The sequence below is a fragment of the Syngnathus floridae genome, chromosome 14, assembly GCF_059516105.1.
Source record: "Syngnathus floridae isolate MCC-2025c chromosome 14, RoL_Sflo_1.0, whole genome shotgun sequence".
Lineage (NCBI taxonomy): Eukaryota > Metazoa > Chordata > Actinopteri > Syngnathiformes > Syngnathidae > Syngnathus > Syngnathus floridae.
In genome coordinates, this window is record NC_142426.1 from 9956418 (window position 1) to 9982830 (window position 26413).

The 26413-nt window shown below is 39.2% G+C and overlaps 2 protein-coding genes and 1 long non-coding RNA gene across 4 annotated transcripts; 2 read left to right on the forward strand and 1 right to left on the reverse strand.

Annotated features, from left to right (window-relative positions):
- The first annotated feature begins 243 nt into the window (after window positions 1-243).
- Window positions 244-11829, forward strand: LOC148387665 (myosin-7-like). The gene is made up of 39 exons (XM_088396019.1): window positions 244-363; window positions 435-473; window positions 557-768; window positions 1187-1330; window positions 1419-1575; window positions 1665-1692; window positions 1830-1935; window positions 2017-2109; window positions 2194-2257; window positions 2361-2459; window positions 2537-2640; window positions 2746-2884; window positions 2969-3087; window positions 3310-3459; window positions 3531-3701; window positions 3777-4092; window positions 4173-4240; window positions 4335-4540; window positions 4626-4749; window positions 5107-5243; window positions 5353-5608; window positions 5689-5931; window positions 6015-6191; window positions 6274-6419; window positions 6519-6609; window positions 6681-7070; window positions 7151-7277; window positions 7367-7485; window positions 7550-7746; window positions 7974-8157; window positions 8624-8789; window positions 8855-8979; window positions 9062-9370; window positions 9444-9647; window positions 9725-10021; window positions 10141-10245; window positions 10448-10543; window positions 10698-10832; window positions 11719-11829. Exons 3-39 carry the CDS (start codon window positions 568-570, stop codon window positions 11737-11739), a joined length of 5814 nt encoding a protein of 1937 aa, XP_088252145.1. The 5' UTR covers window positions 244-363; window positions 435-473; window positions 557-567; the 3' UTR covers window positions 11740-11829.
- On the reverse strand, window positions 5046-25021 carry LOC148387666 (uncharacterized). 2 transcript variants are annotated; one of them, XR_015862530.1, is made up of 8 exons: window positions 24895-25021; window positions 24738-24793; window positions 18012-18154; window positions 12606-12709; window positions 11698-11800; window positions 11494-11599; window positions 10429-10504; window positions 5046-5205 (listed from the first exon to the last, which is right to left on the reverse strand). It is a non-coding gene; the product is annotated as an uncharacterized LOC148387666 (long non-coding RNA). The 2 variants fall into 2 exon arrangements; XR_015862529.1 differs by lacking the exon at window positions 11698-11800.
- On the forward strand, window positions 14275-23833 carry LOC148387667 (myosin-7-like). The gene is made up of 39 exons (XM_088396020.1): window positions 14275-14352; window positions 14439-14484; window positions 14757-14963; window positions 15037-15180; window positions 15251-15407; window positions 15475-15502; window positions 15602-15710; window positions 15843-15935; window positions 15997-16060; window positions 16137-16235; window positions 16327-16430; window positions 16511-16649; window positions 16763-16881; window positions 16954-17103; window positions 17175-17345; window positions 17421-17730; window positions 17817-17887; window positions 17970-18175; window positions 18308-18431; window positions 18503-18639; window positions 18776-19031; window positions 19120-19362; window positions 19431-19607; window positions 19682-19827; window positions 19915-20005; window positions 20136-20525; window positions 20619-20745; window positions 20818-20936; window positions 21006-21202; window positions 21265-21448; window positions 21592-21757; window positions 21840-21964; window positions 22047-22355; window positions 22434-22637; window positions 22725-23021; window positions 23130-23234; window positions 23311-23406; window positions 23498-23632; window positions 23698-23833. Exons 3-39 carry the CDS (start codon window positions 14763-14765, stop codon window positions 23716-23718), a joined length of 5814 nt encoding a protein of 1937 aa, XP_088252146.1. The 5' UTR covers window positions 14275-14352; window positions 14439-14484; window positions 14757-14762; the 3' UTR covers window positions 23719-23833.
- Window positions 25022-26413: the final 1392 nt, after the last annotated feature.

Genomic DNA, 26413 nt, shown 5'->3' on the forward strand with positions numbered 1-26413 from the left:
CCCAGCCAACAGTTGCGTGTTGGGATGATGACAAAAGAATTCCTCCTCGTGTCTATTTACGGATCGAGTCGTGTTTCCCTGGCTGCTTAAGGATACCTATGATTAATCACCAGCCTACAATGAGCTCCTAATATGGCCTCGTCAGGAGACCCCAACACTGATAAGACTCTGACCCGCTGATTTCTATATTGCTCTCTGCCATTCAATAACCCCGCCCTTCATTTACCCTCAAACTGACCAACCCGACTCGGACACAATAGCATTCTTGGGCCTAACAAGCATCCTCCATATATGGCGGAGGGGGCTTCCTTTATAAAGGGAACTGATTGTGGAACCCACAGTAGGTCACCATTCTATCACAAGGTAAGGCTTCACCATTTGACTGTCATCATATTTATTATAAGTCACTTTCAGCGCTCTATTTTTCCATCCAGGGCCGTAGCACCTCAATCTTCTCTATAGCGATTAAAAAAGTAAGTATTAATCTAAATCCAACATTTCTTCTAAGCAGAAATTACAATGGTTAACTCTATTTTTGCTTTCCTTTTGTATTAAGCAAGCTTAAAAATGGGTGACGCCGCCATGAGAGAGTTTGGGGCAGCGGCCCCCTACCTGAGGAAATCAGACAAGGAGCGTCTGGAGGCTCAGACTCGTATATTTGACATGAAGAAAGAATGTTTTGTTCCTGACACTGAGGAGGAGTTCGTGAAGGCTTCCATCACTAGCCGCGAGGGGGACAAAGTCACCGCTCAAACTGCAAAGGGGAAGGTCAGTCATACTGGCAGGACCAAAAATCTCAGAGGTGAAGAAAGCTACTTATTTAGTGAGAAACTAAACAAGAAAAGACAGGAGGCAGATGATCGTCCCATTCCAAGCTGCACATAAATAATATTAATCTATGTCTGTCAAATCATCTTTTATAGTATATGTACTATATACGGATTACCACTGTCTACTTCAACATAATCTCCAGTTTAAATGAAAAAAAATATACAAATGAATGAAATTGTTATCCAAATAAGGAGTGGCTTGCCTTAATGATGGGCAAACACTAAGTTGCAAACCAATATCTGATAGCTGTTGGTACAATAGAAGACAAAATGAACACTGATGGCCTTGCAATGATGGTTTTGTTGATTATAGTATTGAAAATATGCTAAAATCATTGAATTTTCTTTGTCTTCAGACTGTGACTGTGAAGGATGTTGACGTGCACCCTCAGAATCCGCCAAAGTTTGATAAAATTGAAGACATGGCCATGTTCACTTTTCTTCACGAGCCCGCTGTGCTGTTTAACCTCAAAGAGCGTTACGCAGCATGGATGATCTATGTGAGTTAAGAGCTTTGAAAGCTATGTGAACCATGTCAGCTTCAAGTGCCAGTGAGAGCAGACTTACTTTATTTTCTGTCTTTGCCAGACCTACTCTGGGCTGTTTTGTGTCACTGTCAACCCTTACAAGTGGCTGCCAGTCTACAACCAAGAGGTGGTTGTTGCCTACAGAGGGAAGAAGAGGAGTGAAGCTCCTCCTCACATCTTCTCCATCTCTGACAACGCTTACCAGTACATGTTAACTGGTAATTAAAGATTTTTATAGACTATGCTCATATCAATTTATGGAGATTGTTTACGTAGTTTTGAAATCCCTCTTGTATGTCCTTTCCAGACAGAGAAAATCAGTCTATTCTCATCACGTAAGTTGGATTTTAGTTCTTGGTTGGTTATTAGCAGAATGAGGCCTGAATTTAATCTATAATGCCATCATTTGGAAGACATCATTTAAGACATTGTTGATTAAATGTCAGTGTAATTTCACATGCTTTTTCCACAGTGGAGAATCTGGTGCGGGGAAGACTGTCAACACCAAGAGAGTCATCCAGTATTTTGCCAGCATTGCAGCTGGCAGTGGGAAGAAAGAAGCAGGCTCTGAGAAAAAGGTGTCTATCCTAATTTTGCAAAATTGTAAATCTATAATTTTTTCTTGAGTATTGCATTCCATAAGGTTACTGTGTTTTCAGGGTACCTTAGAGGATCAAATCATTCAAGCTAACCCTGCTTTAGAGGCCTTTGGAAATGCCAAGACCATTAGAAATGACAACTCTTCCAGATTTGTAAGTTTCACTATACAAAAAGTAATATTATAAAATTATTTGTCCTCTAAGTGTTGTATTTTAACAATTTATTTTTTAAACCAGGGTAAATTCATCCGAATTCACTTTGCTGCCAGTGGAAAGCTTGCATCGGCTGATATTGAGACATGTTGGTAACACTTCATACATATAATCGATTATAGCAACAGCTAATATGTATATGTATGTATTTTATTTATTGTCACACCTATGTTTTCAACATGCGTCTATAGATCTGCTGGAGAAGTCCCGTGTCACCTTTCAGCTTAAGGCTGAAAGAGACTACCACATCTTCTATCAGATTCTCTCACAGAAAAAACCTGAGCTTTTAGGTAAATAAAAACAGCTGACTAAGGCTTGTTTTGCTGTGCATGATTCAAAAAGTAAACATTTTTTCCCACTCTTGTAGAAATGATGCTTATCACCAACAACCCCTACGACTATGCATTCATCTCCCAAGGAGAAACAACTGTTGCCTCCATCAATGATGCTGATGAGCTTGTGGCCACTGATGTGAGAAAATTAAACATACTGCTTGTTACATTTTCCAGTATTACTATTTTTTGAGGAAAATCATATCAAGACAGGCAATCAAAATCTTCTGCATATTAATCTCAGGATGCCTTTGATGTGCTGGGCTTCACCCAAGAGGAGAAGAATGGCATTTACAAACTTACGGGTGCCATCATGCATTATGGTAACATGAAATTCAAGAACAAGCAGCGTGAGGAGCAAGCAGAGGCTGATGGCACGGAAGGTAAAATTGACTGTCTGGATTTCAAAAACAGGTTAATTAAGATGAAAAAAAAAGATTCAGATTTTTCATACTTAATTTCTTCAGATGCTGACAAAGTTGCTTATCTGATGGGCCTGAATTCTGCTGACCTCATCAAAGGTCTCTGTCATCCAAGAGTTAAAGTGGGAAATGAGTGGGTCACCAAGGGACAAAATGATAAGCAGGTAAATATTACAAAAGTGGTGCAAATGTTTTTGATTTGATTTTATATTTTATATTATATTATATTTTATGGTCTAGTAAAATCAAGATATATGTAGCATTAGGACTGTGCGCTATAGCTTACCCATTGTATGATTTGCTGCAAAACATGATTTCTACTACAGTACGCTGTTTACGATCACACACCATAAGTGGACTCATTACTTTTTTTTTTTTTTTTCTAGGTCTACTATGCTGTTGGTGCACTGGCCAAGTCAGTGTATGAGAAGATGTTTCTGTGGATGGTGATCCGTATTAATCAATCTCTGGACACCAAGCAACCTCGCCAGTACTTCATTGGCGTTCTGGATATTGCTGGATTTGAGATCTTTGATGTGAGCTGTGTTTTGTATTGTTTTGTATAAAGATGACATTTGGTTAAATTTTTAATCGCTTTCTCTTTCAGTTCAACACCTTCGAGCAGCTTTGTATCAACTTCACCAATGAAAAACTGCAACAGTTTTTCAACCATCACATGTTTGTGCTGGAGCAAGAAGAATACAAAAAGGAGGGCATTGAATGGACTTTCATAGATTTTGGAATGGACTTGCAGGCCTGTATTGACCTGATTGAAAAGGTGAGAGACACTTTTCTGAGAGGCTCTAACTGATCAGACATAACATTGAAATCTAAAATGTCATGTTCTCCTCAGCCCATGGGTATCATGTCCATCCTTGAAGAGGAGTGCATGTTCCCCAAAGCCAGTGATGCAACCTTTAAAGCTAAGCTCTACGACAACCACCTAGGGAAATCCGGCAACTTCCAGAAACCCAGAATAGTCAAAGGGAAACCAGAGGCCCACTTTGCTCTGATGCACTATGCTGGCACTGTTGATTACAATATCAACAACTGGCTGGTGAAGAACAAGGATCCTCTAAATGAGACTGTTGTTGGACTTTTCCAGAAATCTAACCTCAAATTATTGGCCTTACTCTTTGCGAATTATGCTGGATCAGATTCAGCCGCAGGTAAAAAATGAACTCAATCCACCCATTCTTGCTTGTGTCGCTAAAAAGGATATTCAAAGTTGTCCCTCATTAACTAACAGATGGTGGAAAAGCCAAAGGAAGCAAGAAGAAGGGTTCATCTTTTCAGACCGTGTCGGCCTTGCATAGGGTCAGTATACGTACAAGAAACTTGATTTTCAATGAAAAATTGATCACAGGTATCACCCAGGTTAGTTGTAAACATTGTGTCACTACCTTCACAGGAGAATCTGAACAAGCTGATGACCAACCTGAGGTCTACTCACCCCCACTTTGTACGCTGCATCATCCCTAATGAGACCAAGACTCCTGGAGCCATGGAGAACCCTCTGGTGATGCACCAGCTGCGTTGTAACGGTGTGCTGGAGGGCATCCGAATCTGTAGGAAGGGCTTCCCCAACAGGATCCTCTATGGAGATTTCAAACAGAGGTAGCACCAGATAACTTTTATCCCCGCCAACATTGGAAATTTACAGGGATTATTATTTGTAAATATTTGATCCATGTGTTTTTAGATATCGGATCTTGAATCCTGCTGCTATCCCTGAGGGTCAATTTATCGACAGTAAGAAGGGTGCAGAAAAACTTCTTGGGTCTTTGGATATTGACCACAATCAATACAAGTTTGGACACACAAAGGCAAGTTATAAAGGAGTTACAAAATATTTTTTGAATCTTCAATCTATGCACATAATCCAAATGGGTCAAAATAATGTAACTGTTCAGTGTAGCATTTATCTAATATTTGAGTTAAAGCATTAAAAATACAAAATGTGATTGTACAATTATTGTTTTGTTTTAGCATAATAAAAATGAACATTCTGATTCTTTCCTAAGATTTGTAATAAAAGTTAGTTAATACGGGACCATTAAACCTAACAACTGATACAAATATATTTCCAAAAATTTGAATGAATTCCTTGAGAAGTATTATTTCATTTCCAAGTGGATCCAAAGAGATAGTAGATAGTAACATTGAATTATATTTTTCAAAAGGTGTTCTTCAAGGCTGGTCTCCTTGGGCAACTCGAGGAGATGAGGGATGATCGTTTATCTCTCATCATTACCGGAATCCAGTCTAGGTCAAGAGGTCTCCTGGCCAGAATGGAATACCAAAAGATTGTTGAGAGGAGGTTAGGGCTACAGAATGCATTTTTTAAACAATGACAGATTGTTTTAATATTTGTGCAAATGTTTGTTGTGTTTGAACAAAAAGTTAAAACAATGGATGACCTTTGACAGGGATGCATTATTGGTAATCCAGTGGAACATTCGTGCCTTTATGGGGGTCAAGAATTGGCCTTGGATGAAACTATTCTTCAAGATCAAACCTCTTTTGAGATCGGCTGAGGCAGAAAAAGAAATGGCCAACATGAAGGAAGAATTCCTGAAATTGAAAGAAGCTTATGCAAAGTCAGAATCTCGCAGGAAGGAACTGGAGGAAAAAATGGTCTCTCTTCTCCAAGAAAAAAATGACCTGCAGCTCCAAGTCCAGGCTGTAAGTTTAATATCATCATTCACCTTTTCAGAAATAATCTATATCAGTTATAAATATATGACATTGTGTTTGTAAATTAGGAGCAAGATAATCTTGCCGATGCTGAAGAAAGATGTGAAGGGTTGATCAAACACAAAATCCAGATGGAGGCAAAGGCCAAAGAGTTGTCTGAAAGACTGGAGGATGAGGAGGAGATGAACGCTGAATTAACAGCAAAGAAGAGGAAGTTAGAAGACGAGTGTTCCGAGCTGAAGAAAGACATTGATGACTTGGAGTTAACTCTGGCTAAAGTGGAGAAAGAGAAGCACGCCACTGAGAACAAGGTATGAAAACTGCTTGATTATGTCCTACAAGAAAGATTAGAAATTACAATAACTTAATTATGAATTATCACGATGATTTCCAGGTGAAAAACCTGGTCGAAGAAATGGCAGCTTTGGATGAAGTCATTGCCAAGTTGACCAAAGAGAAGAAAGCTTTACAAGAAGCTCATCAGCAAACATTGGATGACCTTCAGAGTGAGGAAGACAAAGTCAACACTCTGACCAAGGCCAAGTCAAAACTTGAACAGCAAGTTGATGATGTATGTGCTTGAGTATGATTTATTTGAAAGGCATGTTACTGCTATCTTGGAGCTAAAAGTTTTTGGATGCATTTTTTAATAGCTTGAAGGAAGCCTTGAACAAGAGAGGAAGATTCGAATGGATCTTGAGAGAGCAAAGAGGAAACTGGAGGGAGACTTAAAGTTGACCCAGGAAAGCCTCATGGATCTGGAGAATGACAAGCAGCAACTGGAAGAGCAGCTCAAAAAGTAAATACCATTACAATTATTATTTCAAGGAATATATAGCCAAGGTACAAATGAAACTTTTGTTTCCTATACTACTTAATGATAAATATTTCATTGCAGGAAGGACTTTGAAGTCAACCAGCTCACTAATAGAATAGAAGATGAACAGGCAATCGGCATTCAGCTTCAAAAGAAACTGAAAGAGCTTCAGGTAACAAATGGTTTAGGTAATGGTTTGAAATTTGAAATGTTCTAAACTACTAACCCATGATGTCTGATCAGGCCCGCATTGAGGAGCTGGAAGAAGAGCTCGAGGCAGAGCGAGCCGCTCGAGCCAAGGTGGAGAAGCAGAGAGCAGATTTGGCCAGAGAGCTGGAGGAGATCAGTGAGAGACTGGAGGAGGCTGGTGGAGCAACATCTGCCCAGATTGAGATGAACAAGAAGAGGGAGGCTGAGTTCCAGAAACTTCGTCGAGACCTGGAAGAGGCCACGCTGCAGCATGAAGCTACTGCGGCCACTCTGAGAAAGAAACAAGCTGACAGTGTGGCCGACTTGGGGGAGCAGATTGACAACCTGCAGAGAGTCAAGCAGAAATTGGAGAAAGAGAAGAGCGAACTCAGACTGGAATTGGATGATGTTGTCTCCAATATGGAACACATTGTCAAAACAAAAGTTAGCTGAACATTTTTCTTAAGTTTCAATTGAATCAAGTTTAAGGTGATACAGTACTGATATAAAAATTGCAATTGCAGACAACTCTTGAGAAGACATGCAGAACGGTAGAAGATCAGATGAATGAATACAAGACCAAATTTGAAGAAGCCCAACGTTGCATCAATGACTTCAACATGCAGAAAGCAAAGCTTCAAACTGAAAATGGTATGTCATTGTGTTGTTTTGGTTTTAATTTAAAACTGTTCTTCACCACTATGTTCAGACATTAATGAAACATGTGGCCATAATGCTAGGCGAGTTCTCCAGACAACTTGAGGAGAAAGAGTCTTTGGTATCTCAACTCACCAGAGGAAAAATGTCCTACACACAACAAATTGAAGACCTCAAACGACAATTGGAAGAGGAAACCAAAGTAAGATGAAGATTTGTAATTTCGTAATTGTTTTCCATATATTTATAAAATATTTTGCTGACAGGCCAAGAATGCTTTAGCCCATGCTGTGCAATCTTCTCGCCACGACTGCGACCTGCTCAGAGAGCAGTATGAGGAAGAACAAGAGGCCAAGGCTGAATTGCAGCGTGGTATGTCCAAGAGCAATGCTGAGGTGGCTCAGTGGAGGACCAAGTATGAAACTGATGCCATCCAGAGGACTGAAGAACTGGAGGAGGCTAAGTAAGCGTTTGATCCACCTAGACTAAAATGTGACTCTCATCATTTCACCATGACTTCACTGTGTCTAGCAGATCAGCTTTTTGTTTGTGTTATGTTCCAGCTAAAATGTAAGACGAACAAAAAGTTTATTTGTTGGATAAATGAGCAGCCATTAATCGAATAGTTTTGAATGAAAAAATTTAACAATGGAAGCAGTAACTTTTATAATGTTTAAATGATTTCTAAAGGAAGAAGCTGGCTCAGCGTCTGCAGGATGCCGAGGAAGCTGTAGAAGCAGTGAATGCCAAATGTTCCTCTCTGGAGAAAACAAAACACAGACTGCAGAATGAGATTGAAGACCTCATGGTGGATGTGGAGAGATCAAATGCTGCTGCTGCTGCTCTGGACAAGAAGCAAAGGAACTTCGACAAGGTGAAGTGTTCATACGGAGGCAACATTAGTAATTGCAGACCACAAATTGAATGTCTGTCTTCATGGCAGTTCGATAAATTAAAATCGAGAGTTAACGAACTCAGAGACCCATGAATTGATGGATATAATTTGATGAGGAAGGAAATTAACCATAAAGTAATCAATCATCATTTTATTTAACCATACAGCTCATTGACAGTAAATGAAAACATGAACTTAGAGTTGAAGTCTGGATAGTTTTACACAGAAAAAAGGACCTGGGATTCAGGAGAAACTTGAACACCACAAATACAGTATTTTAAAATATGAGAATGAAACCAGAAATATTTGATGGTCAGTCAATATATGCCAGGTATTAGTACAAAGAACAGAGCTCATAATACAAGACTATGTTGGTGAATACATAGCTGTCAGCAGTATGTTCATTAAAATGTCTCCTCAATGTGGCTTTTTTCTTTCCTGGTAGGTCTTGTCTGAATGGAAACAAAAGTATGAGGAATCTCAATGTGAATTGGAGGGCTCCCAGAAGGAAGCCAGAGCTCTGAGCACTGAGCTCTTTAAGCTGAAGAACTCCTATGAAGAGTCTCTGGATCATCTGGAGACCATGAAAAGAGAAAACAAAAACTTACAGGGTATGCTCTACTTGGATTTTGTTTACAGTAGATATTTATCCCTCATGGTGCTTGATATTCTACAGAGGAGATTTCTGATCTCACTGAGCAACTCGGTGAGAGTGGAAAGAATATTCATGAGCTGGAGAAAATAAGAAAGCAATTGGACCAGGAGAAGAGTGAGATCCAGTCCGCTCTTGAGGAGGCAGAGGTTAGGAAATTTTACCGAGAACAACACATTACCGTATTAATGTCAATCGTGAATTACTTCAGTGGATTCTTGTGTCTGCCAGGCTTCCTTGGAGCATGAGGAGGGTAAGATTCTGAGAGCCCAGCTTGAGTTCAGTCAGATCAAAGCTGAAATTGAACGAAAACTAGCCGAGAAAGATGAGGAGATGGAGCAGTGCAAGAGGAACATGCAGAGGACTATCGAAACTCTGCAGAGTTCTCTAGAAGCGGAGTGCCGAAGCAGAAACGAGGCCCTTCGTTTGAAGAAGAAGATGGAGGGAGACCTTAATGAGATGGAGATTCAGTTAAGTCAAGCCAACAGGCAGGCAGCTGAGGCTCAGAAGCAACTCAAATCTGTTCATTCACATCTGAAGGTAATCATGGAGCAACACATTTTCACAAAATATGCGACAGACTACTAATTATGACTGCTGTTGTCCCATGAAGGATTGCCAACTTCAGCTGGATGAGTCTGTCCGTGCCAACGATGATCTCAAAGAGAACATTGCTATTGTGGAGAGACGTAATAATCTCATTCAAGCTGAGCTGGAAGAACTGAGGGCTGCTCTCGAGCAAACTGAGAGAAGTCGCAAACTTGCTGAGCAAGAGTTGCTGGATGTCAGTGAAAGGGTGCAGCTGCTGCACTCACAGGTGAGAGACTTTTATTGTTTTTTGCAAAATGGTTAACAGAGGACTTTCACTTATTTACTTTCCAAACAATTTTACAGAACACCGGTCTGATTAATCAGAAGAAGAAACTTGAAAATGATGCATCCCAGCTTCAGAATGAAGTAGAAGAAGCAGTTCAGGAATGCAGGAACGCTGAGGAGAAAGCCAAGAAGGCCATCACCGATGCCGCCATGATGGCAGAAGAGCTGAAGAAAGAGCAGGACACCAGTGCTCACCTGGAGCGTATGAAGAAGAATATGGAGCAAACCATCAAAGACTTGCAACATCGTTTGGACGAAGCTGAACAAATTGCAATGAAGGGGGGGAGGAAGCAGGTGCAGAAGCTCGAGGCCAGGGTAAGAATTCCTCGAACCACGAGAGTTCAGCCAAGTTGCAAAAGTGATAACAAAGAGGCGATTCACCCTAACTCACCAAGTTCCCTGTTATAGTGCTAAAAATACATTTTTGCTTTCAGGTGAAGGAGCTTGAGAATGAGGTGGAGTCTGAGCAAAAGAAGAGCAGCGAAGCAATCAAGGGAATGCGCAAGTATGAGAGGCGCATCAAGGAACTCACCTATCAGGTGGGATTTCTCTTTTTTTCCAGGTGGCAGAAATATTATGAATTCAAATAGCATGCTCTTTATACAGTCAGTTTCTTAAATACTGAAATATATTCCATCATTAATATCCATCATTGATGCCTCACACATCTTTCAATGTTAATTTTCATATAAAGTTAAAATGAAAGAAATTGAGTGTCTTACCTAGTTCTCATAATTTCAGACAGAGGAAGATCGCAAGAATGTTGTGCGCCTCCAGGATCTGGTTGATAAACTCCAACTGAAAGTCAAAGCATACAAAAGATCTGCTGAGGAAGCTGTAAGTTGTTTTCAAAATGTTGGCCAATAAGCCTCTGCTCATTCACAATTAAATGACATCATACTGAATCAACAACACCCTCATGAAGTTAAAATTCATTGATCATATTGTATATAATTTTGTGTTGTGTGTTTTTCTGCATGGATTCCTGTAGGAAGAACAAGCCAATACTCATATGAGCAAGTTCCGTAAACTGCAGCACGAGCTCGATGAAGCTGAAGAGAGAGCTGACATTGCTGAATCTCAGGTCAACAAGTTGCGTGCTAAAAGCCGTGATGTTGGCGCCAAGGTAAAGGATGCTTCTATGTTGGTAGGCAAAAAGTAATGGATGTCTGTCTTCATAAAATTGCAACTCATATTTCTCGATGGACTTTAATGTAATAAGACAACTGAGGAGTTTATTTATTAAATCAGATATTTCGGAGGAAACTAAAAGTATGTTTTAGTCTAAACCATCCTGGTTTCACTTACCGTATTTTCCGCACTATAAGGCGCACCGGATTTTAAGGCGCACCTTCAATGAATGGCCCATTTTAAAACTTTGTCCATATATAAGGCGCACCGGATTATAAGGCGCACCTTCAATGAATGGCCCATTTTAAAACTTTGTCCATATATAAAACCATATATCTGGACATACCTGTTGTATTGGCTAAATATTGGTCCATATATAAGGCGCACCGGATTATAAAGCGCACTGTCGGCTTTTGAGAAAATTGGAGGTTTTTAGGTGCGCCTTATAGTGCGGAAAATACAGTACATTCTATTTTTGGCATTCCAGATTTCCAAGGGTTGAGGGTACGCTAGCTTTCTATTCACTCTAAAAACCCAAACATTAGGTTACCTGAAGACACTATAAATAGGAGTGTGAACGCTTTGTAATGCCCTGTGATTGGCCGGCATACAATCTGGGCCTCTCGCTCAGTTAGATGGGAAAGGTTGCAGCTCACCCATGACCCGAATGAGGACAAACGTTAAAATGGATGGAAGGGTTTTCTTGGGCCGCTGTCAATCACGGGCCCCATGGACATAATTTTTCTCCTCCTTATGGCACCCCTGTTCACAAGAGAAGTGTTTTTTTTTTGTTTTTTTTTACAGGGCTTTGAAACGTTCTTTATTATTTTGTATTGTTATCTGTCACTAAATTGTCTTACTTTGTCTATTCTTCATTACAGAAAGGACTAGATGAGGAGTGAAACCCACAGACAACCATGCAACAATTTTGGGTTCATCTGTAGTTAACAGTCTCTAAAATATCTGTAGAATAAAGCAAATGTGCAATAAAATGGATGTTCATTGCTTTTTTTTCATCTTTTTTTATTTTAAGGCAATGCAACAAGCACCTGGAGGCATAAAGTATAAGTCAGAAAGACCTTTTCATTCAATATCATGAATCAAGAATTCAAGAATTGTGCTCACAACTTTGACTAGTACAAGAAGAGACAATCTAATGATGTTGGACAGGTGCAGAGCAACTTATACTGAAGGACTGTTATTGAGACACTTTCATGCATTATTTTTTTTAGCTCTAATTTAGCCGCAAGGGGTCAATTTTTTTGAAATAGACCTGCACACTCAATCTATTTTTTGTTTTTATACAGTCTTAAATATTGTTCCCTCCAAGACTGCTGTATTTTGAATGTTTCTATCAGTCAAGCAATGAGATTTAATTGTGTGGTGGAAATGCACTGCACCTCAAGGCATTGATTTCATTACAGTATTTGTAGAAAACAGCAAAGGTGCAAGTAATTCAGGCCACACAAGCTTGCTGCTTAATTTGCTGCTTGTTTTTAATTAACTTCTACAAAATGACCAGAAAATGTATACATTTAAAAAATAGTATCAGGTGCATCTTGAGGCATTTGTGCAATTTATAGTCTTGTAGAATGTTTTAGAGAAAACCATTTGTGGCTACATTTGGTGAAATAAGTACGTCAACTAAGATAATATGATAATTAAGTTGACATGAAGAATATTCTTGTTAAAAAAATATCTAAAGAACACTGCATGCAAATACTGTACAGTTCTTGAAAAAAAGCAAAATATGTAACTGTTACTCTACCGTGAGGAATAGTGCAGAAGTTCCATTCCTGGCAGAGATCAGATAAAGTTGGCGATCAGACTTGTCTCCCACTGCTTGTTGATCCTAATCTTGCCGCGTCCAGTCTGCACAAAATGTTAAGTAACAATTTTGGAGAACTATTGCTTCTAAAATCTAAACATAAAATGCACACAGCTATTCAAGAGCTTCTCCCTTCCTGCTTAGATTTGGACTGTTGTTACCTTTAAGCGTCTTCTACATATGACTTTCATGGGGGAGTCTAAATCTGTGCACAAACAGCCGTAGGAAGGGAATCGAGGTTTGAAGGTGAGATATCAGCCGTGAAGATGTGTAAGACAGCTGAGAATGAGGCCAACAAAGGAAAAAAAAAAATTCAACCAGATATTATGCTGTGCACTGACAAACTTTAAAAGTGAAGGAGAAAACCAGGGATTGACTAAGGTGTATCTAGCTAATAATAAAAATTTGCACTTAAATGAGTTAGTGCTTTGTATAACTAAATACTGAATACTGGTGTGATAAGAATTAATTTAGTTTAAAAATAAAAATAATTAATTTAATTTCTTGCTATTGTTTAAGTTTATTCTTATTTCAAAAATTAATAATACAATTTCAAGATGAGATGTATTCTCTGAGCACCTGTTAACCCTCATCCATCACGAAAGCTGGCAGCTGTTGTTTCTCAATCAGGGACAAACAATCCAGACAAGAATTTCACACGGTTAACTTTGTCCTCAAGGCCAAAGGAAAAAGAACAATGCTATGACGACAGAATGAGATAAAGGGTGTACACCTCTCAGGGATCAGCACTTGTGCGAGTGAAGTCACTCCATGACCTTAGGCCTCACTCAACGACAGCTGCAACAATTCAGTCTCACAAGTGTGTCACAAATGTGTTGCTACCACCTTCGTGACTGATCTTTCAGTAAACGTTTTGGATGAGGCGACCCCAGCTGAATGTTTGAAATGTCATTTCCTGGAAGATCTTGGATTCAATAATAAAAATAAAAAAAAAAGATAAATTCCAAAATGGCAACCACCTCAAACAAAAATGAATTAATTTAATTAAGCATTAAATCAATCAATGTATCTGATTTACCAGCGCTTGTCTGATGCATAAATTGGGCTAATTCAGTTTTTGACTGGATTTGTAACAGAATTAAAGATGGCTGTCTTGAGCTTTGTTATAGTTTTGCTGCGTTATTGGATTAAACATACCGTACATATCTCATTTTCCCCTGGCAGGTTTTTTTTTAGTTTTTCCTTGCCCTTTTGGGAGCTTAAGATCAGGGGATGCTTTGAGAATAATTGTCAATTTTTGTCTATGTGAAGCCCTTTGAGACTGCTTGTGATTTAGGGCTATACAAATAAACTTGACTTGACTTGACTTGTATAAATAAGTAAACCCAGATTGTGTTGTTTAATAATTTTATGCCACACCTACGTAGAGTATCATAGTCTTGATGGTGCCACGTAGGATGTCACCTATGAATATATTTCTGTCGTGTTCTGTTAATGCAGTAAATGATGTCAAGCCGGTCTATGATTGCCACCTCACCTCTCTCCCTCCCCAGTGAAAGCAACGAATAGCAGCAGAGCATCCCGCCCAATTAAGAGAAAGCTTTTTATATTGTGCAACCTTTCTCCAAAATTGTATCCCATATTTGGCAGACAAACAACCTTTATTAGCGCAGGGGTGACAGCTGTAAAGTACAGTACATGCCTCCTCGCTTCACTTATCCAACAGGTAAGCGAAGAATCTTACCTAGTACTAATATTCTTCACATATTACTGTGCTCTTCATAACATTAGTTGGTTGGTTTTGTTCATTAGGTTGTTATATTAAACACAATTCCTGTCTTCAAGCAAAGCACCCAAGGTAAGGGTGATTTATTTTAATCTCTTTTAACATATATTTTACATTAAACATTATTGATACTATGTAAAGTTTAGCAATCAAATAAGTAACTGAAACTTTTGGGCATGTGTGTTGTATTTATTTGATTTGAATCTCACTTCTTAAGGAATAGTGTGTGATTACTTTTAAATTGACAAATTCTGATGATCATGACATAGTTTGTATATATTTGTTGAATTAAACATAATATCTATACATATTGTATTATTTATACCCATATTAATGTTAAACAGGTTGAAATGGGCGACGCTGCTATGAGAGAGTTTGGGTCGGCTGCTCCTTATTTGAGAAAGTCAGACAAGGAGCGCTTGGAGGCTCAGACTCGTTTATTTGACATGAAGAAGGAATGTTTTGTTCCTGACCCGGAGGTTGAGTTCGTCAAGGCATCTATTAAGAGTCGAGATGGCGACAAGGTCACTGCTGAGACAGAGTTTGGAAAGGTATTTCCTTCAAAGTCATTTAAGTATCACAGGTTTTGGTATTACATCTGAATTTACACTTATCTGTCTCCAGACTGTGACAGTGAAGGAGATTGACGTACATCCTCAGAACCCGCCAAAGTTTGATAAAATTGAAGACATGGCCATGTTCACATTCCTTCATGAGCCCGCTGTGTTGTTTAACCTCAAAGAGCGTTACGCGGCATGGATGATCTATGTAAGATAATCATATTCATTTTCCTGTCATTTCTTGATGTCACGCAATTTAAAAGTTGTTTTTTTGTTAGACCTACTCCGGGCTGTTCTGTGTGACTGTCAACCCCTACAAGGCGCTGCCAGTCTACAACCAAGAAGTGGTTGTTGCCTACAGAGGAAAGAAGAGGAGTGAAGCTCCTCCTCACATCTTCTCCATCTCTGACAACGCCTACCAGTACATGCTGGCAGGTACAAAATCTACATTTCAAGCACTAATGTAAAAGCCATGAATGAAAGGAAGCTTTTTGATTTACAGACAGGGAAAACCAGTCCATTCTTATCACGTAAGTCACAGAAAATGCATTTCTTAAGTACTAGTTAAAAAGGTTTCGATGTCTTTTTTTTTTTTTTTTTTTAACTGATGATGTCACGATTGAACTCAGTGGAGAATCCGGTGCTGGAAAGACTGTCAACACCAAGAGAGTAATACAATACTTTGCCAGCATTGCCGCGGCTCCAAGTGGAAAGAAAGATGCAGCTGCTGAGAAGAAGGTTTGTGTGACATGTTCTTTTTTTAATTTCACTGAATTCACATGTGTTGTGTAAATGAACTATATATAGTTATGAAACAATGTCTGACTTGATTTATGGATAACAAGGGACTCGTCTTATCTGATAACTTAGGGTACCCTGGAGGATCAAATCATCCAGGCAAACCCGGCTCTGGAAGCTTTTGGAAATGCCAAGACCATCCGAAATGACAACTCGTCCAGATTTGTGAGTGGTTATGCAATGTCATTTCTCAAAACAAGAGACTTAATGGTTCTTTTTGATGTAGGGTAAATTCATCCGAATTCATTTTGACAACCGAGGAAAGCTGGCCTCTGCGGATATCGAAACTTGTGAGTGGAACAATTTACAACGACAAATTACTGCATCACAATAACACTTAGTTATTATTATTATTATTATTATTAGACCTTTTGGAAAAGTCTCGTGTGACCTACCAACTCAAAGCTGAAAGAGACTACCATATTTTCTACCAGATCTTGTCTCAGGTGAAACCTGAACTTCTGGGTAAGTAACAAATTACAGAGACTAAAACAGTTTGACATTATTATAGGAGCACTGAAACAAATATGATGGTTTCTGTGCGATATCATTTTAGAAATGTTGCTCATCACCAACAACCCCTACGACTATGCATTCATCTCCCAAGGAGAGACAACTGTCGCTTCCATCAATGATGCTGAGGAACTCATGGCCACTGATGTGGGCTGAATTTTTAAATTCACAGTATGAGACCAAATAAGCAGAAAAAAATCACAGCCCTTTTCTTCTCTGCTCACCAGGATGCATTTGATGTGCTGGGCTTCACCCAAGAAGAGAAGAACAGCATTTATAAGCTAACAGGTGCCATTATGCATTATGGTAACATGAAGTTTAAACAGAAGCAACGAGAAGAGCAGGCAGAGGCTGATGGCACTGAAGGTGAGCGTATTAGTAAAAAAAAAAATCTCATAAAGTGATACAACAGAAAAAAAAGTTCAGCATTGTGAGGCACTTGGCTGCTTTGTTGATGACCATTAAATTCTCTGACCCAGATGCTGACAAAGTTGCTTATCTAATGGGCCTGAATTCTGCTGACCTCATCAAAGGTCTCTGTCATCCAAGAGTTAAAGTAGGAAACGAGTGGGTCACTAAGGGACAAAATGTCGCCCAGGTAAAGTGTTTTTTGTCTTGTTTTGTTTTTTTTAAATCTTACTTTCAAGATAAATTCTTACTTTACTTTTAGGTGTACTATGCTGTTGGTGCACTGTCCAAGTCAGTGTATGAAAAAATGTTTCTGTGGATGGTGATGAGGATTAACCAGTCGCTGGACACCAAGCAGCCTCGCCAGTACTTCATTGGAGTTCTGGATATTGCTGGATTTGAAATCTTTGATGTGAGCTTTGTCTTGTATTGCTTTGTATAAAGATGACATCTGGTTAAATTTTTAATCGCTTTCTATTTCAGTTCAACACATTCGAGCAGCTTTGTATCAACTTCACCAATGAAAAACTGCAACAGTTTTTCAACCATCACATGTTTGTGCTGGAGCAAGAAGAATACAAAAAAGAAGGCATTGAATGGACCTTTATAGATTTTGGTATGGATTTGCAGGCCTGTATTGACCTGATTGAAAAGGTGAGAGACACTTTTCTGAGAGGCTATAACTGATCAAACATAACATTGAAATCTAAAATGTCATGTTCTCCTCAGCCCATGGGTATCATGTCCATCCTTGAAGAGGAGTGCATGTTCCCCAAAGCCAGCGATGCAACCTTTAAAGCTAAGCTCTACGACAACCACCTAGGGAAATCCAGCAACTTCCAGAAACCCAGAATAGTCAAAGGGAAACCAGAGGCCCACTTTGCTCTGATGCACTATGCTGGCACTGTTGACTACAATATCAACAACTGGCTGGTGAAGAACAAGGATCCTCTAAATGAAACTGTTGTTGGGCTTTACCAGAAATCAACCGTTAAGATGCTGGCTTTCCTCTTTGCAAATTATGCAGGATCGGACTCCGGTTTGTAAACTTGTTGTTCAGTGGATTGGATCATTTTATCTCAAATAAAATGATCAATAACACCATCATATCTTATTCCCCTCAAGAACCTGCCACTAAGGGTAAAGGTACCAAGAAGAAAGGTTCATCCTTTCAAACAGTTTCTGCCTTACATAGGGTAAGATAATCTTACAATCTACTTTGTGCAGTATTTTAAATTCCAATAACAATTGATGACAATATGTTTTCTGAACTCATAGGAGAATCTGAACAAGCTGATGACCAACCTGAGGTCTACTCACCCGCACTTTGTACGTTGCATCATCCCCAATGAGACCAAGACTCCTGGAGCCATGGAGAACCCTCTGGTGATGCACCAGCTGCGTTGTAACGGTGTGCTGGAAGGCATCCGAATCTGCAGGAAGGGCTTCCCCAACAGGATCCTCTATGGAGATTTCAAACAGAGGTATTGTTAATAGCAAAATAAAGAGTCTACATAATGGCTTCATCCATTCTCATAAATGTAATACTCTTTGCAGACACATTCACGCAAAATATATAAGTCAGTCATTTTAACTTAGACTCCATTTCTTTTAAGGTACCGCATCCTAAACCCGAGTTCTATCCCAGAGGGACAGTTCATTGATAACAAGAAAGCAGCTGAGAAATTGTTAGGCTCTTTGGACATCGATCATAACCAGTACAAACTGGGGCACACCAAGGTAAAATTTAAGTTTACTCGTGGCATACACATAATAAAACTGCAGATGTTTTTATGTTTTATTTTTATTAGGTGTTCTTCAAAGCAGGGCTCCTTGGTTTGCTTGAAGAGATGCGAGATGATCGATTAGCTCTGATAATTACCCGAATCCAGGCAAGGTCACGTGGTGTTCTGGCAAGAATTGAATTCCAGAAAATTGTTGAACGCAGGTATGTGCTATTCAGGTCTGACAAAGTTTCCATCTGCATGGGTATATTTAAACAGATAGATGACTGAGATGAGTGATTCAGAACAAAACCACTTTGATTGCTCTGTCTGCCATATCGTAATAAATCATTGTCACAGGGATGCACTACTTGTTATCCAATGGAATATCCGTGCCTTCATGGGGGTGAAAAATTGGCCCTGGATGAAGATGTTCTTTAAGATCAAACCCCTTCTGAAGTCAGCAGAGACTGAGAAGGAAATGGCCAACATGAAGGAAGAATTTACCAAATTAAAAGAGGCTTTTGCAAAATCAGAAGCACGGAAAAAAGAACTGGAAGAGAAAATGGTCTCACTTCTCCAAGAGAAAAATGACCTACAGATACAAGTTCAAGCTGTATGTTCAAAATCTATCATCAAAATAACAGATTTAGAATTAATGTGCAAAGTGTTCAAACTAATCAATTCTGTGTCTTTTGTAAAAGGAGCAAGATAATCTTTGTGATGCTGAAGAAAGATGTGAGGGGCTGATTAAGAGCAAGATTCAGCTGGAGGCAAAAATTAAAGAACTATTAGAAAGACTAGAAGATGAGGAGGAGATGAATGCCGATCTAACATCCAAGAAGCGAAAATTGGAAGATGAGTCCTCTGAGCTCAAGAAGGACATTGATGACTTAGAATTAACCCTTGCTAAAGTGGAGAAGGAGAAACATGCCACTGAAAACAAGGTACAACCTCGACAGTCCATGTCCTGAAGACTATCATGAATCAACTAAAAATATATTTCTATGAACAGGTGAAGAACCTGACTGAGGAAATGGCTGCTTTGGATGAAATCATCGCCAAGCTGACCAAAGAGAAGAAAGCCTTGCAAGAAGCTCATCAACAAACACTGGATGACCTTCAGAGTGAAGAAGACAAAGTCAACACTCTTACCAAGGCCAAGTCGAAACTAGAGCAGCAAGTGGATGATGTGAGATTCAACATGAAATGTAATTCAATAATCAGTGCTAACTAATCAAATTAATTGTGAATACTTGCCAACAGCTGGAAGGATCCCTGGAGCAAGAGAAGAAAGTGCGAATGGACCTTGAAAGGGCAAAGCGAAAGCTTGAAGGGGACTTAAAATTAACTCAAGAGAGTCTTATGGACCTAGAAAATGACAAGCAACAACTCGAAGAGAGGCTGAAAAAGTAAGAGGTTCCAGATTTTAAAAAAAAACCACACACACAATTATGTTTTAAATATTGTGACGGAAATATGTTTACGTCCACTCACAGGAAAGATTTCGAAATTAATCAATTTCTCAGCAAAATAGAGGATGAGCAAGCCATGAGTTCACAGCTCCAGAAAAAATTGAAGGAGTTGCAGGTACAATTGGCCTTTTGATCAATATTTGTTGTTGTATGAATTAAAATCTGTTGTCTGCTGAACAACTCAATCATATTTTGGGTCTTGAGCTTAAACATCCGGTTTGGCACTTGACTTCACATGCATATAGGCCCGCATAGAAGAGCTGGAGGAAGAGCTGGATGCAGAGCGAGCTGCTCGAGCCAAGGTGGAAAAGCAGAGGGCAGACTTGGCCAGAGAGCTGGAGGAGATCAGTGAGAGACTGGAGGAGGCTGGTGGAGCAACATCTGCCCAGATTGAGATGAACAAGAAGAGGGAGGCTGAGTTCCAGAAACTCCGCCGAGACCTGGAAGAGGCCACGCTGCAACATGAAGCTACTGCGGCCACTCTGAGAAAGAAACAAGCTGACAGTGTGGCTGACTTGGGGGAGCAGATTGACAACCTACAGAGAGTCAAGCAGAAACTGGAGAAGGAGAAGAGCGAACTCAGACTGGAATTGGATGATGTCGTCTCCAATATGGAACACATTGTCAAGTCTAAGGTACTGTAATTAATATGACAGGTTAGCCATTGTTGTTTTGCTCACTTTGAATCACCTATTTCAATTCCTTTTTCTGTAATCTGTTGTTTTCAGAGTCATTTGGAGAAAATGTGCAGGTCTCTGGAAGACCAGATGAGTGAATATAAATCAAAAGCAGAAGAGGGACAGCGTACCATCAATGACTTCACCATGCACAAAGCCAAACTTCAAACTGAAAATGGTATTGTTTGTTGAATTCATTTTCTATTAAATGTACTGACAAAAACACGAATCATTGCTCTGTGAAAATTAGGTGAACTTGCGAGGCAACTTGAGGAGAAGGATTCCTTGGTGTCACAACTTACTAGAGGAAAGCAGTCCTACACTCAGCAAATTGAAGACCTTAAAAGGCAACTGGAAGAGGAAGTCAAGGTAGCTTTGTGATGAGAATAATAATATACATTACGTGAAGCACAGCCAAGTGTACGTATTTCATTTTAGGCCAAGAACGCATTAGCCCATGCTGTGCAGTCTTCTCGCCACGACTGTGACCTGCTCAGAGAGCAGTATGAGGAGGAACAAGAGGCCAAGGCTGAACTGCAGCGCGGCATGTCCAAGGCCAACTCTGAGGTGGCTCAGTGGAGGACCAAGTATGAAACTGATGCCATCCAGAAAACTGAAGAACTGGAGGAGGCTAAGTAAGAAAAAATATACATTAACATTTTTCATAGCAAAATAAAAATAAATTATCATAATGCAGGAAGAAGCTGGCCCAGCGTCTGCAGGATGCCGAGGAAGCTGTAGAAGCAGTGAATGCCAAATGTTCCTCTCTGGAGAAAACAAAACACCGACTGCAAAATGAGATTGAAGACCTCATGGTGGATGTGGAGAGATCAAATGCTGCTGCTGCTGCTCTGGACAAGAAGCAAAGAAACTTTGACAAGGTACCAAAGCAAGATGTGCTATCAGAGGAATTTTAACAAGAGTAAAATGCTAATTTTAATAAGCATTTTAACATGACTAAAATCTCAAAAAGATGATATTTGCATGCCTTGAATGAACACATAACTCAAACATGATCTTTCAGGTCTTGGCAGAGTGGAAACAGAAGTACGAAGAGTCTCAAACAGAGTTAGAAAGTTCTCAAAAGGATGCAAGATCTCTGAGCACAGAGCTTTTCAAACTTAAGAACTCCTACGAAGAATCCCTCGAGAACCTAGAGACTCTGAAGAGAGAAAATAAGAACTTGCAAGGTCAGTTAACACAAATTCTGTACTTCAAATTGTTTATTTTCAGAAAATATTCATGTACAGTTTATTTCTTTTCAATGCAAAGAGGAAATATCTGACCTCACTGAACAAATCAGTGAGGGTGGAAAGAGCATCCATGAGCTTGAGAAGATTCGAAAGCAGTTGGAACAGGAGAAGTCTGACATCCAAACTGCTCTGGAAGAAGCAGAGGTAGGCTGTGTACATTTTTTTTTAAATGCATCATGAATAGATTAAGCAGGTGCAGCAACACCACAATATTTGATCTTTATAGGCCACATTGGAGCATGAGGAAGGAAAAATTCTCAGGGTCCAGCTTGAATTCACTCAAGTGAAGGCTGAAATTGAGCGCAAGCTGGCTGAAAAAGATGAAGAGCTGGAGCAAGCAAAGAGAAACCAACAGAGGGTCGTGGACAACCTTCAAAACACCCTTGAGGCTGAGACCCGAAGCAGGAACGAGGCCCTTCGTTTGAAGAAGAAGATGGAGGGAGACCTCAATGAAATGGAGATCCAACTAAGTCAAGCCAACCGGCAGGCAGCCGAGGCTCAGAAGCAACTCAAATCTGTCCATGCGCATCTGAAGGTTTGAACTGAATGAAGAAACAGCCCTCCAGACTCCCCTTCAAAAACACACTTTAACATTTGGGTTTCTATTTTCAAGGATTCCCAACTCCAACTTGATGAGTCTCTTCGTGCCAATGATGATCTTAAAGAGAACATTGCCATTGTGGAGAGACGGAACAACCTGATGCAGACCGAGCTGGAGGAACTGAGGGCTGCTCTCGAGCAAGCTGAGAGAAGTCGCAAACTTGCTGAGCAAGAGTTGCTGGACGTTAGCGAAAGGGTGCAGCTGCTGCACTCACAAGTGAGAGCAACATGTGACATCAACAAATCTACCACCTTTCTTTTCGCTACTAAATAATTACTTTTATATATTTTTTTGTTGATTTAGAATACTGCTCTGATAAACCAAAAGAAAAAATTGGAAGCAGATACCACCCAGCTTCAGACGGAAGTAGAAGATGCCGTCCAGGAATGCAGGAATGCTGAGGAGAAGGCCAAGAAGGCCATCACCGATGCGGCCATGATGGCAGAAGAGCTGAAGAAAGAGCAGGACACCAGTGCTCACCTGGAGCGTATGAAGAAGAACATGGAGCAAACCATCAAAGACCTTCAGCACCGACTGGATGAAGCTGAACAAATTGCAATGAAGGGAGGGAAAAAGCAAATCCAGAAGCTTGAGACTCGGGTGAGTATGCCACACAACTTGGTGACAATTATTACCTCAATATCTGGATTCTTTCAAATGTCAGGAAATTCAGAGATGATTTAGTTTTATGATGATTCCATTTTGTAGGTAAAGGAACTTGAAAATGAGGTGGACATTGAACAGAAAAAGGCTAATGAGGCTGTCAAGGGTGTTAGGAAGTATGAAAGACGCATTAAAGAACTTACATACCAGGTAACTAACCAAACATTTTGAAAGTTGTCAAGTAAATAAATCTGAATATGAATAAAAATACTGTGTGTCTAAACAGACAGAAGAAGACAAAAAGAATCTAGTGCGTCTTCAAGATCTGGTGGATAAGCTTCAACTTAAGATCAAAGCCTACAAGAGAACAACTGAGGATGCAGTAAGTACAACAAAGACAGTTTTAACAAAATTAAAAGACAATTTAAACAGAAGAAACACAATTATGAGTATAATCTTGTCATATTTTCTAGGAGGAACAAGCCAACATCAACCTCACCAAGTTCCGTAAGATTCAACATGAGCTTGATGAAGCTGAGGAGAGAGCTGACATCGCCGAGTCTCAAGTCAACAAGTTACGTGCCAAGAGTCGGGATGCTGGCTCAAAGGTTAGTAGATTTAAGTTATACTCTAAGTGACCCATCTTCTCATTCTTGTCTCTTTGTTTTTACAGAAAGCTTTTGATCGAGAGTGACCCCAACCGCATGATGGATCTTCTGCTGTTTTGTTTCTGATGTTTTAAATGTTATGTAATTGTCTCCATAAGCATGTTTTTGGTCAGTAGAATAAATTGGAGTGTGCATCTAAAAGATCTTGTTGTTTTTTTATTTACAGAGTTTACAATTAATGGATATCATGTTTAACTGACCTACTTGGTTAAATAAAAGTTAAATAAAAATGAAAATTTTAGTGATGCCACCATATCAGCAAGGAATAATTTGGATTGGTCAGCTAACTGCTTGGATGGAATTTAAGTGTTGACTATGAGCATTTAATTACACTGGTGAAGTCATTTCACAAAATATTTTAATGAGAGATTTAATTAAAACCATGTATCATTTCTCTCAATTTAATATTTTGCCATTTTGTGTTGGTCTATACGTCAACTTGCCTCCATTTTCATGTACAACATAATTTAAGACGAAATTGGAATATTGATTTATGTACTTGCTGAAATAATCAAATCAAATCAAATATGAACATTATATCCAGTAAACATTTACCCTACTTTTATTCCAAGAGTGCCATCTTGAGGTTTCATTAAAATACAGTATTAATATACCATAGCCTTAAAGGAAATACATGAAAATGTTTTTGAAAACTTGCATATTTAAAAATATATATATTCTTCTGCAATGTATTGATGAAAACTATTGAATTAAGATACAAAACTAAAAGATCTTTTGCCTCTTTTTTTCCCCCAATTTACACCCCCTAGGTATGAATAATACAAAGTTGCACGAGAACACATCTTTAACAATTACAACTAAAAAGATCATTATACACCATATTTTGATGCCAAACTATATTTTTCTGGTGTAAAACATTTAATCTCTGAACATTTAATGAAAATTCAGTTGATGTTGCAAAATTCAATCAGTAGAGGGCACTTGCTAACTTGATTAGTTGCGAGATGTGAAAACACTAATGAGTTCATGGTTGATTTCTGTTTAGTTTTCTGAATAAAAGCTATAACAAACTAAAACAACTAACCTTTAGATCACTGGTGATTATCTTTGTCTGTTTGGATCATCATCTTCTCAAGAGTGCTGAAAGGAAGAGATACGGACTTGAAAGAACAAATTTGGTCAAAATAACATCAAATATTCCACATGATCATCCTAGCAAAATGATCTTTTAATTGAATTACCTTAACCATACGTTTGCTTCTCCTGGTCTGCATTTCCTCGACAGATATCTTGAGTCCACACCGAGGTCCGTGGACTAAGGAAGGGGGAAGGAAAAGACAAGACAAAAGAAAGATCAAGTCCAGTGAGCCTCCACCTGAATTCAACACCCCCTTGAAAGCCACATTTCACAATTGTAAAGAACAAATACTATTAATAGCTTCATGGGCTTGTGTTTCACACTCAAGTGAGACAAGGTGCTTCACACCTTCTTTTATGTGCTCATTATAAAACTCAAACTTAGAAGTACTGGTGACAGCTGGGTATGAGACCTTGGGTGGAAGGCAACAAGTGCTAAAGTCTGGATACAGGCTAAGACTGACATCAATTTAGTTTTATTACAAAGGTTATCAAATTCAAGCATTTAAAGATGCAAAGGTGGTCCTGAAACGGAAAGCAGCCGATGTTGCAAATGTTCAGTGTGGATTTCACTTCCTGGTTGCCATTTTTCTCCATTAGTTGCTCTGACACATGAGCTCTCATATTTGAAAATACCAGAATCCTTTTTTACATTATTGTGTGTGTATATTATGTGGTGTGATTCACAACTTTTCTTCCGATCAAACACAATGTACATTGTCATTTATGGCGGTCACCTGTCATTGTGAATCAGAGGAGCAATTAAAATACATCGAGTCAACGTGTGTCCCCAAGCTGTCCTCTGAATTTACAATTTCCCAGGGGTAGCAAAGAGCAATGTAACAAGTTATCTTTGTACTCAAACGTACAATGTTGTGGCAACGGCTCGTGCACTCTGCTGCTTTTGCATAGAAGCTAGCAGTGAAGGTCAAAGTGAATGAAATTTTATTCTGTTATAAATTATATATTTTTTTGTATTTTTTATTTATTGTAAAGGCACTATATTTATTTCTTCCCTTTTTTATGTTTAGAATCTTGTCTGGAAAACTTAAATGTCCTGGCTCTTAAGACACGAACATGGACATGGACTTTATGTCACTCCAGTTGCAACTGCAATTACCCCCTGCACACCCCTCCCCAAAAAACAAACCAATGTGCATAACAATCTGCCAGAAAGGTCTATTTTTGTTCCTTCTGTCCAGTAACCATTTCTCTGTAGAATTGTGATTTGTCCAGATACTCCTTGGCAAACCGTAGTTGTTCCTTTTTATATGCTTGCCTCAAGATTGGTGTCTTCCATGGCCTTTGCCCATGACGCACTGTACGGCATATGGTACAAGTTAAAACCATGATCCCAGACTTTTCCAGGTTAGCCTTCAGGTCTTTGGATGTTTGACACAAAAGTCGAGACGTTAAAGTCACCGACAATTTAGAATAAGAAATTCTCATTTGTGAGTTCCCATACTGATTTACAGGACAGCCAGCACACTTTGAGTTTTCTATTTTTCCCTGCCATTGTTTGAATGGGGTGTTTATCTTTTCTATTTCATAAAAAACACAAGTTCTCTAGAGTAAAGAAAATGTTTCTTTTTTTTTTCCCTCGAAGATGTTCTACTTCAACGT

Coding starts and splice junctions, on each gene's coding strand:
- LOC148387665 (XM_088396019.1), top strand. CDS start 568: ATGGGTGACGCCGCCATGAGAGAGTTTGGGGCAGCGGCCCCCTACCTG. Junction 1,576..1,664: donor TTACCAGTACATGTTAACTG/GTAATTAAAGAT, acceptor TGTCCTTTCCAG/ACAGAGAAAATCAGTCTATT. Junction 6,420..6,518: donor CTGGAAGAGCAGCTCAAAAA/GTAAATACCATT, acceptor ATTTCATTGCAG/GAAGGACTTTGAAGTCAACC.
- LOC148387667 (XM_088396020.1), top strand. CDS start 14,763: ATGGGCGACGCTGCTATGAGAGAGTTTGGGTCGGCTGCTCCTTATTTG. Junction 17,888..17,969: donor CAGTTTCTGCCTTACATAGG/GTAAGATAATCT, acceptor CTGAACTCATAG/GAGAATCTGAACAAGCTGAT. Junction 18,176..18,307: donor TATGGAGATTTCAAACAGAG/GTATTGTTAATA, acceptor ATTTCTTTTAAG/GTACCGCATCCTAAACCCGA.